General features: G+C 48.2%; 3 protein-coding genes across 6 annotated transcripts in view; 1 reads left to right on the top strand and 2 right to left on the bottom strand.

Annotated features, from left to right (window-relative positions):
- NPRL3 (NPR3 like, GATOR1 complex subunit) overlaps positions 1-4,055 on the top strand; it is a 45,157-nt gene extending 41,102 nt beyond the window's left edge. For 3 of the 4 annotated variants that reach the window (XM_069870155.1, XM_069870154.1, XM_069870157.1), the window contains one exon: positions 1,408-4,055. In XM_069870155.1, coding sequence (XP_069726256.1) covers positions 1,408-1,573 — 166 coding nt within the window. In that variant the 3' untranslated portion in view covers positions 1,574-4,055. The remainder of the gene's footprint in view (positions 1-1,407) is intronic. The other variant, XR_011338573.1, reaches the window with a different exon arrangement.
- SNRNP25 (small nuclear ribonucleoprotein U11/U12 subunit 25) overlaps positions 1-15,797 on the bottom strand; it is a 164,279-nt gene that overhangs the window by 75,694 nt on the left and 72,788 nt on the right. The gene's annotated exons all lie outside the window — the stretch shown is intronic.
- On the bottom strand, positions 3,837-14,011 carry MPG (N-methylpurine DNA glycosylase). Its single transcript, XM_069870256.1, has 4 exons — positions 13,893-14,011; positions 13,052-13,274; positions 9,809-10,013; positions 3,837-4,335 (listed from the first exon to the last, which is right to left on the bottom strand). The coding sequence occupies exons 2-4, from the start codon at positions 13,268-13,270 to the stop codon at positions 3,941-3,943; spliced, it is 819 nt and encodes a 272-aa protein (XP_069726357.1). The 5' UTR covers positions 13,271-13,274; positions 13,893-14,011; the 3' UTR covers positions 3,837-3,940.

Genomic DNA, 15,797 nt, shown 5'->3' with positions numbered 1-15,797 from the left:
ATCCCATACCAAAAATTCTCATTAATACCTTAGGGAATGGGCTGGGTTTGACACAAACGCACACAAACTGACGCTGTCCCTGCCAGTGGCCACTTCTCAGCACAGCTGGTTGCCATCGGCCCAGGGAGGGAAGCCAACCAGCCTGATTGAAATACCCAGCGGGAGCCCCTGCGACAGGGACGCGCACAGCCTGGAGAGGGGGAAGGTAAACACGACGGGAGCTTGTCCGTCTGTTGTTTGTTTGTACTGCAGGTACAGAGACAGAGCAATTATCTTCTGCATAATGTGCCAGCTCGAGAGCTGGCAGATGAACATCGAAGCAGAAGGGAGGAAGCAGCGTGTTGGGGCTGCCTCACCCGGGGCTGCCTGCAGGGAGGAGGCAGCGGGGTTCCCGGCTCCAAGCTCACACACGGCTGTTTGGGGGTGAGAGGAAGGACATGGCAAACTGGGGAGCAGAGAAACACAAAGGGCAGTGGACTGGAGGTGAAACCTCCTCTGTGCCGTTCAGAGGGAGGGCTGAGGGAGACTGGTGCACTGTGACTCCTTCCAGTCACCCAGGAAGGGGTGACAGGAGGGCTCTGCTTGAGCAGCAGCAAGCCAGGCACACGTCAGCCCTCCAGGGAGAGTGTGAGACCCTGTCCTGCTGTCATGTCAAAAAGGACAGGAATGCTCTTGGGGATATTTGGTGCCTTTCGAGGGCTGTGTGAATGAATTGGGAAACAGAGCCAGTCATCTTCACTCGTCTCCACAGTCACTGGGCGTGAAGCCGCAGGCCAGTGTGTTCCTGAACTGCAGCTGGGTATGGAAACAGGAGCAGGGCAGAGCGTGGTGTGTGTCACACGCAGACACACATCTGTCTGTGTAGCTGGGAAGAGATTCTGGCCTGCATGTTTGGGCCTTAGGAGTATTTGTTAGGAGCAGTGTGGTGCCTGCATTCAGGAGGTTCATAAGGCAGTTAAGAGATGGAGCAGCAGACTCCAGTGTTGTGAGGAGGGTTGGCTCAGGGTCACAGCCTGAAGGGCAGCGTAGACTCAGGTAAGAGAGGGCAGAACCAAATCCACCACTACTTGACTTCTCAAGGCTTGTGGGCACTTGTGGCTCCTTGCTGTCTGGAGTTCAAGCTATGCTGTAAATGGACAATCTTGGGAGATGCTGCTGGCTAGGAAACCTTTTGTCATAAGGACCTTTGCAAAGCCCTGAGGTGGGGGTGCCCCCTGCTTTTCCAGGGGATTTCTGTGCTAGAGTGCTTAGGGTGAGAACCTATTTTTCATGTAGATGAGGGGCACAGCCCTAACACCTTCTGACTTGTGTCCCATTGGAGAGGAATCCTTGAGAGTGGCAGCATCAGTTCTTGCTGCATGCACTTGCTTTTGACCCACATGCCTCCTTTGCTCTCCTTCCCTGCAGGCTGCTGCACTATTTCCGAGGCCGACACCATTTGGAGGAGATCATGTACAACGAGAACATGCGTCGCTCCCAGCTGCTGATGCTGTTTGACAAATTCCGCAGCGTGCTGGTGGTGACCAGCCACGAGGACCCTGTGATTTCAGTTTTCCAGTCCCTCTTAAAATGACTACTGAGAGAGGGAAACTGCTACACTCTTGATACCGATGCTCTGAAAGACACCTGAAAACTGAAGGAGGTGAATTCAGTTCCCTCTTGCCATGTGACCTGCAGCAGGTTTGTGCCTCCATTTCCCATCTGCTCCCTGTGATGACAGCCAAGGCTGGTCTGCACGAGGCTCCAGGTCCTGCTGCACGACAGCACACACTTGCGCAGCCTCAATTCCTGCCATCCCACCTTCAAAGCACAGGAGATGCCGTTCTCAGCCCTTCGCTGACCCTGCTCCCTCCCCAGGGCTCATGAGAGGGCCAGGAAGATCTGTGCTGCAGTGGTATTGATAATGCTTCACCTTGAGGTGGACGCTGGTGGATCAGAGGGGCTTTCTCTGCTCTCCAACAACGTGACTGCTGCGTCATCCAGCTGCGAGGAGCCTGTCCCCACGGCAGAGCCCCCTGGTCTCTGCTCCAGGGCAGAGTGGAGCTGGCCTGGCTTTTAGGGAGCTCTCCCTCGGTGCCAAGGAATTCTGTTTCTGTTTGATGATCGTTATCTGGCAGCGAGGACATAGGTAGGAAGGCAAAGTCTCACAAGTAAACAGTTCAATGAATGGGAATGACTCGCTCACTGTTCCTGCTGTTGCCAGGCAGCCTGTGGGGTTTCAGCGTTTCTGTTTTTTCACCTGGGTGGGGGGCTTGATTGTTGGGCAGGACTGAAATGGGCTGGCAGAGCCACAAGTGCATGGCCAAAGCCAGAGGCCAGCGCCGAGGACACTTGGATGTGGACCCTAGCGCTTGTTTTGTCCCACTGTTCCCCTCCCTGCAGGCTGGGGATCAGCCCGGGTTAAAACCACCCAGCTGACAAAGAAGGTGCAGGTCTTGCACGGCTGATCTGGTTCAGGACCGCTCCTCCAGCCATGCTGGGGATGGAACAAGAGGAGCCAGTCCTGTTTCTGGGGACAGCAGGAACTTACACCTGGTCACCCCTGGCCAGTGAGAGGCCACATCTCCATGGCTGCTTGCTGCTCTCTGCCTGGGCCATGGGCCTGGGGAAGGGGGGGAAGACCTTTAACTCCCCAGTGAGCTGTTAATAGGCTTCTCGCTTTGACTGCGCACACACAGGTTGGAGCCTCTCAGAGCAGCTTTGCTTGCCCACACAAACTGGGTGAAACTGTGAGCTTCATGTCCCTTCCCTAAAGCCACCTGGGCACAGGCACAGGGAGCCTGGTGTCACAGTGCACCAGGCACCTGATGACAACAACTGACTGTCCCTTTGGGGAGTGCAGCTGCAACCAGAGATGTTAGAGAAGAGCAAAAGCAATGCCTGACCTAAAAAATCATTAACATTGCTGTAGGTCCCAGTCCCAGCAGCCCACAGCAACTGCACCTCAACATCAGCATAACAAGGGCCATTTGGAAGGGGCCGAACACGTGATAGGGACATGGGGTTTGAAAAGCTTGACCATTTTTCTTGCATGTGAATCCTAAAGTGTGTGTGGAGTGTCCCAGCCACCCCTCAGACTGCCCGTGTGGCTGCAGTTCTGCCAGTTCTGCCCTGAATCATGGAGGTTTTTGCCCTCCTTGTACCTCATGGCAGCATCTCAGTGTTGGTACTTTCTTTGTGTTGGGGTTCACACACTGGTAAGTTCTGAACTGGACTGAAAAGCAGCTGAGAAAACAAACCAACATTCGTGTTCTTCTGGCTGGATGTTACAGCCTGGTGTAGGTTGGAAGGAGTTGCTGGAGGGCTTTTGCCTACATCTCTGCTCAAAGAAAATGTGTTAGATTGGGTCAGTGGGGGTCTGAAGGTCTCCAAGGACAGAGATCCCACAGCATCCCTGGGTCCCTGTTCCAGTGTTTGATCACCTTCATGGTGAACATTTTTTCCATACAGCTAATGAGAGCTTCCTGTTTTCCAGCTTGTGCCCACTGCCTCTCATCCTGTCGACAGAAGTCTGGCTCTGTTGTCTCCACACCCTCCCCGGGGTAGGTGTGCACAACAGTGAGGTCCCTCCCTTACCGCCTTCCAGACTGATCCCACCCAGCTCCCATCCTCCTAGTCAGCCCTGCTGGCACCAGGGCTTCTGACTGGTCCCCTGGAACAACCAAATGATGGCTCTGGTGGGGCCAGGGCTGAGGCGAGCAGAGCTGGGAGCCCTCACAACTTAAATGAGTCTGGATCCATTCCCAAGGGAGAAAGTGGCTGGGAGACCCGTGCTAGTCTGCCCCTTAAATTGAACTTTCACCTTCTGCTGCACATTGTGATACAGTGCATTTATTGTTAAAAGCCTCCGAGCTGCTCTGCCCTTGCTGCTGCTGTGACAACTGGAGACTATCACGGAGCACAGCTTGAGTCCCAGTCAGCGGCACACGCTCGGGACTAGTCAGCTGCAGGAAAACTCTCCCCGTGCTGCCAGCTCGCGCTCTGTTTTCTTGTCTACAACACTCACAAATTTGTTGCCTCGTAAATAAAACCTGAGAGGTTTCTGTGTCCACTCTCCCCTGTTGCCAATGCCGATCCTTGTTGTGGCCACCACGTCCTGCTCTCCCGGCAGGTCCTGCCCAGGTACCATCCAAATGGCTGCATCTTGTGTCAGGTCCCTTTGGTCAAAAGCCTTGTCGATCCCGAGCGCTTGGCAGAGCTTGGAGGGCCCGTTACACAGCTGCCAGTCCTTCAGAGGCTTGGTGGGTCCTTTCCTCGAGGCGCTGCGCAGCTCTCTCATCGCTTCCAAGCCCTGGAGAGGTTCCAAAGAGCGAAGTAACACTGCAGCCCCTTCCCCTGCACAGAATGAGAACCATGCGTTAGTACAGGGCTGGCAGTCAGGAACGTTTCTGCTTTCGGCCCCACCAGCAGCAGGAGCCCTTTGGCTCAGAGTCTGTGGCTCGGCGTAGCCTGATGGCGCAGGGATTTGCCTGCAGTGCCCAGCCACGGGCTCTGTTCTTCTCCTGGGCTGCTTCCAGTGACAGGCTCTGGAGTCAGCCCCTAACCTGTGCTCAGTGTATTCCCCACCCTCCTCTCTATGTCCTACGGTGGTGTCTCCTTTATTCATCAGTGCCTTGCTCTTCCCAGCCCCACCTTCTGATGAGCCTCAGTCTTGCTGCAGCTTCAAGGTTTGCCAGGGGGCAAGAGGTTTTCCCATGTCAGCACAATGTTCAGGAATACACACACGTATGGTTTGGTTCCAAAGCTGCTCCCAGACCCAGTGGAGTTTCATCAACTCCGATTACAAGAACTCCAGCTAACAATGGACAGGGGGAATGAGCTGGGATGCTCCCGGCAGAAAGAGGAAGCTTGCAGTGTTAGGCTGGATAAAGAGAAACTTGGGAAGGCGCCACAGGCACCAGGAGGTGCTGCTGCCTGTGCTGCTGCTGCTGAGGGGGCCCGGGCAGCAGGTATTGCCAACTCAAACCCCTACGAGGACTGATGCCCATGGCTGCAGCGCTACAATAGAGAGCAGTCTGAACCCTTGTGCCCGGGAAGCTCTCGCAAGACAGGGACCTGGGGCAAGACAGGGCTGCTGAGTCTCTGGCTGTGGGATGCACAGCTCCACCAGCATTGCTTTGGCAGAGAAGACCTCGCTAGGACAAGAAGTGAAGAAACTGGACAGATTCCCTCTCAAATGTGATTTGCCCCTCTGTCAGGAGCCATAGGAAGCTCCAGCTGTGCTCCCTGCTTCTGCTGACAGTGAAGCAAAGATGTGGCTCTGAGTGCAGATACTCCCTGGTAAAAAGGATCTCCAGCCCAAGTGAGCCACAAATGTTTCCTTGATATTTTCCACTGGACAGCAAGGAAGGTCTTCTTGTGACCTCGCATGGGCGAGGAGAGTGCCTGGTGAAGCCGGCTGTGCGCACCCCACACAGCGCTCCTTGTGCTGGGGCCACCCACGGCATTCCTCCTGCCAGCATCTGCGCACTTCGTGATGCTGCTCCGCAAGAATCCCCTCTGTCCTCAAACATCTGGAGCCATGCTCACGCCTGGCAAAGGCTTTTGTAGTAGGCACCAAAAGATCCCCAAGGACCTGCGATTTCCAAAACCAGAATCCCTCTGATACTTTGTACAGATCCCACATGAAATTACCCTCCTGGGCTCCCAGCTGAGGGCCCTTCCTGGCTTTGTGAGGGCTGCCTATTGCCCTGAACCTGCTCGGAGCCCCTGCTGCCCTACAGCCTTATTCCCAACAGCTGTCAGCAATCTGTTCCCAGGCACTCCCTGCTCCATGGAAGGGGATTGATGCTAATCTGGCAGCCAAAAGCTGCTTCTCCGTGCTGCAGTTATTTAGAGCTCAAAGGTCACTTTAGATTTTTAAGAACATGCTCCATGTCCTAATTCTGCTTTTTATCCATGCACAAATGATGCTGCCTCACTCGCCAGGAACAACTGTGGGATTCTGAGCAATCCCTAATTACACCACTTGCTTTCATCCATCAGAAATGCAAGTGGAAACCGTGGTTACGCTGAGCTGAACTGAGTCCTTGGCAGTTCACATGAAGAGACAAGCGCTCAGGGACACTGCAGGTGCTCCCAGAGCATCAGCAGAGCCGTGAAGGGGTACCTGGCATTTGTTTCTCCGGCTGGTCTTCCTGGCTTTCCACCAAAAAGTCTTCCTAGCCCTGTGCCACATACACACTGCGCTCTGCTCAGCATGACAGCAATGCCCCAAGAGCTGTGGGAAGAGGTGAGGGCAGCATGTGGGACAAGAGTCCGAGGATGCCACAATGAGCTACTGTTCTCTCTGCCCCAATCTGTCCCTGCACCCCTGGGCTGATGTTTGGGTCCTCCTGAGCATGCTTGCACATAAGAAACTTTATATTAACTACCAAAGAGTAGCTGAATCCCTCACACTTGACTCCTAACTGTTCTGCTTCCACCTGCCTTCCTCCCTCATGGCAGCTTGCAGCCGCTTGCTCGCAGGGTTATCCGGCTTCAGCATCAGCATGACACGGACATGGCCACTGACATGCCACCAGCAGCAGCGCCAGCCCAGAGATGCCATGTAACTGCCCTCATGCCCAAGAGCCACTCCACATAAGGAGCAGCATCCAGAGCTACAAGCTGGGATCTGACAACATGCAGAGGCCAAGTCTCACCCTGAGCAGCGAGAAATCATAAAGCAATAGGGAAGACCCACACCCCTACCGCGCAGCTTGCTGCTCCTTCCCTGGAGCGGCTCCAGCTCCCACTCTTGGAAAAAGCTCTTGGCCACCGGAGAGAAGAAAATTTTCTCGTCTCTCCACCCATCTGACTCACTGCTCCTGAAACACTTCCTTCAAAGTCCTAGTCCAGGATCCGAAAGTTAGGGAGGAGTCAATGCAGAGTGACCCTGGGCCTGGGCACAGCATGGCTGGGATCTCGATTTTACAAGCTGTTCTTTCAGAGCTGGCAGCAAAATGCACACCTTGGCAAATGCCAGAGAAACAAATCCCAGCAGAGCCAAAGGGAAGCCTGACTGGCATTTACCTTCTTCCTGCAGTAAGGGAAGCCCAACATCCCTCTTAACCCAAAGGAAAGCTCTTTGTACTGATTACTGTGCTGCTCCAGACCTGCTGTAGGATTCAGGCATGCTGAAAGACATTGGTTACATTTTTTTCTGTAAACTCTCCTTCCTCTATCATCCAAAACCTAACATAGTGATGCCCGCTGTGGCCTCAGGCAGTAGCAGTATTTGCCCCAGTCATGGGAAGACCTCTCACAGTAAAACCCCGCACAGTGCCACTTTATCTCAGTGATGCGCATAAAGATTTCCCCTTCCTCAGTGACAAGGCGTGCCCTTTGAAAAGGAAAAGCATTTAGTGTTCCCATAGTAATGTGGGTTCAGTCTCCCCAGGTGACCCCTTCAGAGGGGTTTGTGTTCCTTTTATAAACTCCAGATCAGTCACCATTCCCAGGGAGACCCTGAAGTATTTAGCTATTCTGCATCACCTTCCCTGCACAGACGAGGAAACCTATTACATCAGAAGTTCACGCTATGAGCAGAGCATGGCTTGTGCTATTAAAAAGGGCCAAGCTATGACATAACAGGTTTTTCCCAGTGTTCCCTTGTGTTCTCTGCACAGCCACAGCCAGACTCAAAACGTTTCCAAGATCCATCCCATAACCCGAGAATGAAATGCTTTTGCCTTCTACCCAGGTGTGTGAGTACCACCAGGAAAGGTGACTTCTTCAATCCTCCCCAACAACAGGACAGGCTTCTTCTGCATCTACTCTAGGATAAGAAAAACATCTCAGGTATGATTCCTCTTCCAATTCTTTTTCAACAGACCTGGGCAAAGATAGGGAAGAGGTAAATCCTACTTGTGCTGACCTATCTGTGACGCCCCACATGCACAGCCACGCTATCTACCACAGCGCGTTCCTGAGAAAGCCGGTACTGACAGCTGTGCACATGTGCTGGGTTAATGGAGAATGGATTGGTAGGAAAAACACCAACTAAATCCATCACAGCAGCGAGTAATTTGATTTGCTACAAAACTAAACACAGGTATATAAGGGAAAATTTCCCCAAGTATAAATTTCAAAGAAATCTTTTTAGAATTCAAAGGCTAAGCATCTTTTTTCTAATGTAAAAAAAATGATTCCTAATATTTCAAACTCCAAGTCCCATCCTGAATGAGGAACCATTCTGCTTTCATTATCTGAGCAGATTTGGCAGAGACAGCCTAATGCAATTCCCATGTGTTCATCCGCCAGGCTCCAGACCTCCATTTAGAGAGACAGGCTCTTCCCCCGCAGTAGAACCTGGCACTGTTGTTCTGCCTGGCTCCTGTCCAAAGGCCAGAACCCGAGGATTAATGGTCACTGTTCCAACATTTGCTTTCCACTTAGGAATACATGAGCGGTGGTTTTTTTGCAGCTGTATCTTTGAAATGGCATAAAAAGAAAAGGAACTGGTTTTGAGATTTTTTTTCCCAACCAAGTTACAGACTTGCTGCCATTTCAAGGTGTCTAATTAACCAACTGGTTTAGAGCACAGCAAATGCTGTCATTCTTACAGGAAAGAAAAAAACAAGCTTTAGAAGTAACACTTGCGTGTTAAGAGGAGATGTGGAAGGAGTCTCGGCACCTTGAATCTTGTGTTCTGTTTTGGGCCTCTCACTACAAGGAGGACATCAAGATGCTGGAGTGTGTCCAGAGAAGGGCAACGAAGCTGGTGGAGGGTTTACAGCACAAGCCTTTTGAGAACCTGGGGTTGTTTAGTATGGAGAACAGGAGGCTGAGGGGAGACCTTATCACCCTCCACAATTACCTAAAAGGAGGCTGAAGCGAGGTGGGGGTTGGTCTCCCTGGTAGCGAGTGACAGGACAAGGGGAAATGGCCTCAAGATGCACCAGGGGAGGTTTAGGTTGGATATTAGGAGAAATTTCTTTACTGAAAGGGTTGCCAAGCATTCAAAGAAGCTGCCCAGGGAGGTAGTTGAGTCACCATCCCTGGAGGTGTTTAAATGATTAGCAGATGTCGTACTTGGGGACATGGTCTTGTGGTGGACTTAGCAGAGCTGGACTGATGGTTGGACTCCATGATCTTAAAGGTCTTTTCCAATCGAAACCACTCTATGATTCTATAAAATTCCAAAGTAATGTGATGAGTGGTTGATTATATTACCTTGAGAATAATAAAAGAAGACTGAAGATTCTGTAACAGTCTGGGCATTTTGATTTGGGTTTTCTTTTTGTGTTAAGATAGAGCAAAGCAGCTAAAATGCTCCTGCAATGACTCCTTGCTTAAGTTTGGGACATCTCTGACCTTTTTGTTTTGCCCAACATTTACAGCTTCTGAAGATAAGAGTAGGAGACAGAAGAGTTTCTTGTCATGACAACAGACACCAAGATTTAGGCTGTCATTAGACTGCAAATTTACTTCTACATCACCACTTCTGAGGAACGAAGTTCACTGAATCACATGAGCAAGGAAGTAGCAGCAGTTATCAAACCCAAAAGCTCCATCCTGTCAAGGTTCTCCTCCAGTCCTGAGTCTTTATTCTCGAGCACCTCGTACAGCTCACAGCTGTGACCAAACCCCTCTGGCGTGGTCACTGTGCAGCTGGACATGGGCCCTGCTTGTAATGTTGGAAGTGAATGTCCTGCCTCTCCACAGGTAAACACTGTTCACATGGCAAACCCGGGCCTCAAGGAAAGACCATGACAGTCAGTCACTGACTTCCCAGAGCCCATTAGGAGCTTGCAAGGGACTGCAACACAGCCTGAAATATCAGCCCCATGCCACAGGCATTAAAACTTCTTCAGCCTCAACTTACCTTGGCTGGAAACATTCACGCAGAAATAAATCCCGTAGATCTGATAGACGTACAGAGTTCCCGGTTTCATGAACATTGCAGCATTTCGTTGTGTTTGCTTCCCACCTTTTGAGTGGGAAGCTTCATCTTCCCCACCCAGATAAGCTTCTGTTTCAACAATCCTCCCCCAGAGTTCTCTGCCGTCAGGAAGTTTGCGAACTAGAATCTGAAAGAGGGGTCAGAGTGCATCAGTTAGCAACCCTCTGTGCAAAATAACCAGAGTGCAAGAGCTGTGGGAACAAGGAAGCTGGAAAAAAAGAACCCGATTGTACTATTACTCTCCATCTAGCAATCCATTCTGTAAGCCTACGTGAGCTTTTTCAGCTTATACTAGCCAGGACACAACCCTGTACAAGAAGTTCCTACTACCCTACAAAATGCCTGGAGTGTCCAGCTGTGGCAGTGTCATCAAGAACCAATTTATGCTACTATACACAATGAAGCCCAGAGAGTTGCTTTTATGGTTATTATCTTCTGTATTCTCCACTCCAGTCTCTCAGGTGTGAGGCAAAAAGCACCACCAGTAACAACCCTGAAGCATCACGAATGGGTATTCTTTAGATATGAAAAAATACAACAGTGGCACAACCAATTAGCTACTATGATTAGATGGTCACTCTCCATAGAGACATTTGACACATTCTAGTCCCGAACCATAGAGACAATCATGACCAGAGTCAGTATCAGGGCTGTCTCTGTATTTTCTGCACCACAGAGAGGGGCAGTGCAGGAAAGCTGGGAATTGGCCTCAGGTAGACCAGTTCTCTGTTACTGCAGTGTTCCTTGCTGCTGGCACCTCCTTAATTAAAACAAAGCAGATGCAGGGAAAAAAAAACATGACAGTGAAAAGAGTCTCTTTAAAAATAAAGCAATCACTAAACTCCCCCCTAGAAAGCTTTTTGTGGCTTGACCCGATTTCTAAACTTCACATTTTACTTAATGTGTGTTTAAGAAATACTGCAGTACAGTCTCATTTTGGCAACAGCTATCAGTTTAATTATACTATATTCATCACTTCCATATTTGAAAACCAATCGTTCAAAGCTTCAAGAAATAAAGCTTAATCCCTAGCAGATGTTTGTGCTGGATTGCTCATGCAGTCACTGACCTGGCCCGGTACGGGTGCTCCAGCAGTCAGGTTCAAATGCTGCAACTCGGGGTTTCCCTACAGCACTTCACAAATTGTTGAAAACGATCAGTTTATTGGTTTCAGGAAAAATGCTGTGAGTTCAGAAAACCATGAGTGTTTAGTAACTGCCTGTAAACACCCCAAAAGCACACCCATGTGGCTACATTTCTCTTCTGATGTGATGAAATGCGATGGCTAGGGTATGATTTTAAAAGCATGCAGGCATTTCCCTGACTCTTTAGAGACACTAAATGTTCACGGTTAAAACAGTGATGGTTCACAATACCTCACAGTAAACTATCTAATAAAGGTTTTTATTTCTCATTGATGATGTATCTTGGTGTTAGGACAGTTCATTTTTGAGAGACCATTTACTGCCTGTGTGTTCTGGGGTATTTTTTGGTTTCTAAGACCGCAAATGTTTAATGTAAGCAATATCAATATTCCAGTAACCTCCACAAATTGAAGATACTGAATGAAACACTGAATTACCATTATAGTTATAATGCTAAGAAAATGAGGGAATAAACTGGGTCGTGGGACACTGGGTGTTATGCTTTAAAGGAAATCTAAAATTAACATAGAAATTGCCTGGCTTGTGATTCTGTGATTCTAAACAGGAAATGCAGAGAATTCAGACTAAAATATCATCTGCGCAGGATAAGCAAGTGTGTAAGGACGTTGGAGTCATTCAGACCACAAAAAACACATCAGTATGGGTGACTCCAGGTGTTCTCATGCAGACCACGTCAATACCACAACAGGGCAGGACACAGGCTACTCTTTTTTAGACACATCAAACGCTTTGCAGAGTGAACAATTGGGGATCTTGCAAGAACAGACTAAACTGATCCAGAGCAAAATGCTTTTCCAAAGATTTATCCCTGAAAATCAACTCTGTATCATGACCATGAAGCGTGAAGTTCAGTGTCCCTCCACAAGCATTAAGGTCCAAAAATAATCTCTCATCAGAGTTCTGCTTACCAGCAGAAAGGGAAAAATAGATAAAGTGAGGAAGCTGGTTGGGAAGAGCTTAGGAGGCAGCCAAAGGTTCAAGCTGGAGCAGCAAGCCTCTAGCAGGATGTCTATAAAGATTGCAAGCATACATGATGGATCAGAGAGAGGTGAAGACAGACCAGAAAAACCCCAGCAGGGTTAAAAAACAGAGCAAAGGCATCAATTACAAGCAAGACAATACCCTTAGAAAATAAAACAAAGCTACAGACAGCAAGACAGGCCAAAGCCAACAGTTTGTGGAACAAATTCCTTTAGTTATCTAAACCAATGAGAGGGCAGAGAGCCTGTTCACCCTACAGACAATAAAGGTATGAAACAGACTCAGAGGAGATAAGTGAAACTAAAACCACATTTTGCAATGGTGTTTAGGAGGTTCCAGACTTTTTATAGGGAAAACACTGAAAAGCAGGAGAAATTTTTGAAGGACTCACTATGCAGAAGAGACAAGTTTAATCTCCCCCCTCTGATTTCCAAAGGCTTTCAAGCAAGGTCCAAAGATTCCTCAAAGTTTCTGCAACAGGATGAGGGAGAAAGTCCTTCAGTGAACCAGTAATGCCTTGAAAACTCAGAAACAGAAGGTAGGAATAGCAGTTTCCAGAGGGAAGTTTAACTGTGTGACTGTGGAGTTCTGGATGTCTCCACACCAGGGCCTGTGCTGCCTTGCCATTTGTGTTAATATCCTCAGAAAGGTGATCGTTGGCAAGCTCACCCTGGTGCTGACAGTATTGCACCAAAACCAATACAGGAATACCTGAAAGGAAAATAATGGGCCTGAAACAACCTCCAAACCACAAACAGCAAGGTAAACCAGAAAAGGGGACAAAAAACCTAATTCTGAAATGGGACAGCAAACTAAACCTAAAAAATTCCTCCTCTAGCTTCATCCAAAATAGATTTGGCCACCAGTCTTTAAATTCCACTGAACTTAACAAGAGAAGGAACAAGAACTGTATTCCTAAAATAGCAAAGCCCTGGAGTCAAATGGAATTCCATCCTTTCACACTAAGTTATCAGCTAGCACTTGCTCCAGAACGGCAATCTCAGTATCCAGGGCTTACCTGTCCCAGAAAGGACCTGGCCAGACTGACACAGGGCTGGTTGAAAAAATCTGCTTCAAGACGGGAAGAATTTTTCTCTGTCACAAAATATTTGCTGCTTTTTGGAGCAGAATCCCCATCAGGCATTGTGTTCAGGTTCTCCAAGGCATCAAAAGGAGAGAAGCTGGAGCTGCTTTGCAGAGCACTTAATTGAGCCAACAGCTTTCTTTTTCTTGGCATAGTCCTAGAAAACGGATATAATTAGGAATACAAAGCTGATTTCAAAGTAACTCATTTCTACACTTATTAGACTCTTATTTTTCCACATCCCTCCACAACAATGAATCTGAAAGCTGTAAGTAATCAGACAACCTAGGCAAACTGCAGAAGCGGGTGACAGATTTAGCTGTGTCTGCAGCAGGCTAGGCAAATATTGGGCGCTACCGATAAGCAAACAGAAAACTGCAGTCTGAGTACTCATCTTGTAAGAACAGCAGATTGAAAGCAACTCTGTGCCACTTGGCAGTAAAAATAAGTATGCTGTCTGTTAGGTTAGGAAATTCAGAAACTGAAAACAAAGATGAACCAGTACTATACTTTTTACCTATATCTAACGTAATCTGTTAAGTGGACAGCAAAAAACAGGAAACAACTACCTCAAAACCTGTGCCAATTCAGAAAGTTCACAGAAGTCACGTGTCAATCATTTTAATGCAACTGGATCAGAATCTGTAACTCCATAGAGAACAGAACATTTGATGCGGGAGATGCTTTGTTTACAGTCACAGCAACAAAATTGTTTCTCATGCTGTAGGCAAGTTTGTGTTTGAACCTCCACAAAAGAATCTTAAATTCAACCTACCAGACAGAGGCAGAGCACTCTTCCAGCCAACAGTAACCTGTGATTGCTCTCCCAGGTCTGTCCCCAATGTATTAGTTGAGCTTCAAAAAGTCAATGTTTCTTTTTCTGCACCGCAGCCCCTATATATGTCAAAAAGGAACAAACTTAATTATTCACTGTATAAAGCACTCTGACATAGGCCAAGAGAGTTTGGAGCTGGGGATCATGATCCCAGCAGTGCATCATTAGAAACTCAAGAACAATTTGCTGTTTTCTGTTGGTCTCCAAACACTGTCTCCCAGCTCGGGCACTGCTGGAGATGCTCTTTGGCTTTATTTATACAAAAGGCTATGAAGACAGGGAGGGGAATGCACTTTTCCTACACTGAATGCACACAAAGGTGAAACCAAGCTTTTAAAATTCCCGCACTGGAACTAAATTTGGAAAGCGTCAGCCTCAAAAAAGGACTCTTACAAGAGAATGCAAAGACACTAGATTTTAGAAGATGCCTCAACATTTCTGAAATTCAACCATATGTAGAAACAAGGGAAAGAAGCAAAGGTTCAACATCACACATAATGAGCAATGGAGAAAGAATCCTACATACAGCTGAACCTCCGAGGGAAGTATCTACATAGTTAAGCAGCTGTTGCCCCTGATTTTTCACCAGATCATCAGCTTTTAAACATGACTACAAAAAACTTCACTATCAAACCGCATCTTCATCTTGCTCTGATGTTTCTCACAAAGAAAGATCCATCAGCAATAGTTTCCTGGAACTACACTGAAACAAATGCAGTGTACATGGCTACACTGGAGCACCAGGGCCCAGCAGCGTCACATTCCACTTCAGAAGAATCCAGACACAAACATATAAAAATAGGCAGCAAAAAAAAAAAATCCCAATGGCACAACTGGCAGAGAGGCAGGATGCTTTTATTTTCTTTCTAAACATCTAATTCTTTATTGCAATAATTTAGACCTGTCAGAGACTTGCCACAGAGGGGCCAGACCCACACCATGAATTCTGCTCTGAATTGTGGCTTTCACCTGCTGGGAATCCGTAATGATTTTATCAGAAATCAGCAGCCTGCCTCAGACGAAATTCCCTGGTGGCCTTCATAAATGAGAGCCCTGCCTAGGAAAAAGGGTTGCGGGAAGCAAGGGACAGAGGAGGAATGCTTTCCTGATCAGACTGACCCTCTAAAAGACTCGGTCAAGGGAGTGCTCCTCACTGAAGACGGCACCTCCAGACCTCTCGACAGTATTAACTGGAACTTCCAGTTCAACAGCCACACATAAAGACCTGCTGAAAACACGGCCAATTTGAGTGAAGCATTAACTCATTTGGTAATTTGTGCTCTTATGGAATGCGACATCAGAAACAGGATCTGAGCTGCCTGGCACCCATCGCCTTTCCAATTAAGTCATTCTTAAAAGCTGCAAGTGCTCCCATGTGAATGTTGTACTGGCAGCCTTAGGGCACTTGTCATTTGATTGCTGTGGCCTGATCCTATGCAGGTCTCAGCATCCTTAACTCTCACTGGAAACAGCAGCAGGATACCACCTTCTAATCATGAGAAATGGGTCACACACAAAATCATGATTGCTTTAAAAGCAACAATGCAGAACCAGGGGATTACAATACCATCTGAGAAATGCAGAAACCCCCCAGTCTGCCCTTTGTCACCCTGCTTGCTCATACCAAGATATGAAACATAAACCTCTATGCCTCAAAGCCTAACTATTCTTTCCACTTTCCATAAAGGATGCTCTCAAGTGTGTAAATCCCTTCTTGCCTAAGAAAAAGCACACTGTAGAAGACAGCACATACCAAGCACCCAGACCTTATGTATTTGGGAAGCAAGAGACACCATCTCTTTGCATGGAATTCTACAGACAAATTCTGCAACTCTTCATTTCTGG

This window comes from Phaenicophaeus curvirostris, chromosome 16 (assembly GCF_032191515.1).
Source record: "Phaenicophaeus curvirostris isolate KB17595 chromosome 16, BPBGC_Pcur_1.0, whole genome shotgun sequence".
Taxonomy (NCBI): Eukaryota; Metazoa; Chordata; class Aves; order Cuculiformes; family Cuculidae; genus Phaenicophaeus; species Phaenicophaeus curvirostris.
Note: the sequence above shows the minus strand (reverse complement) of the source record. Positions and strands in the feature narration are given on the sequence as shown.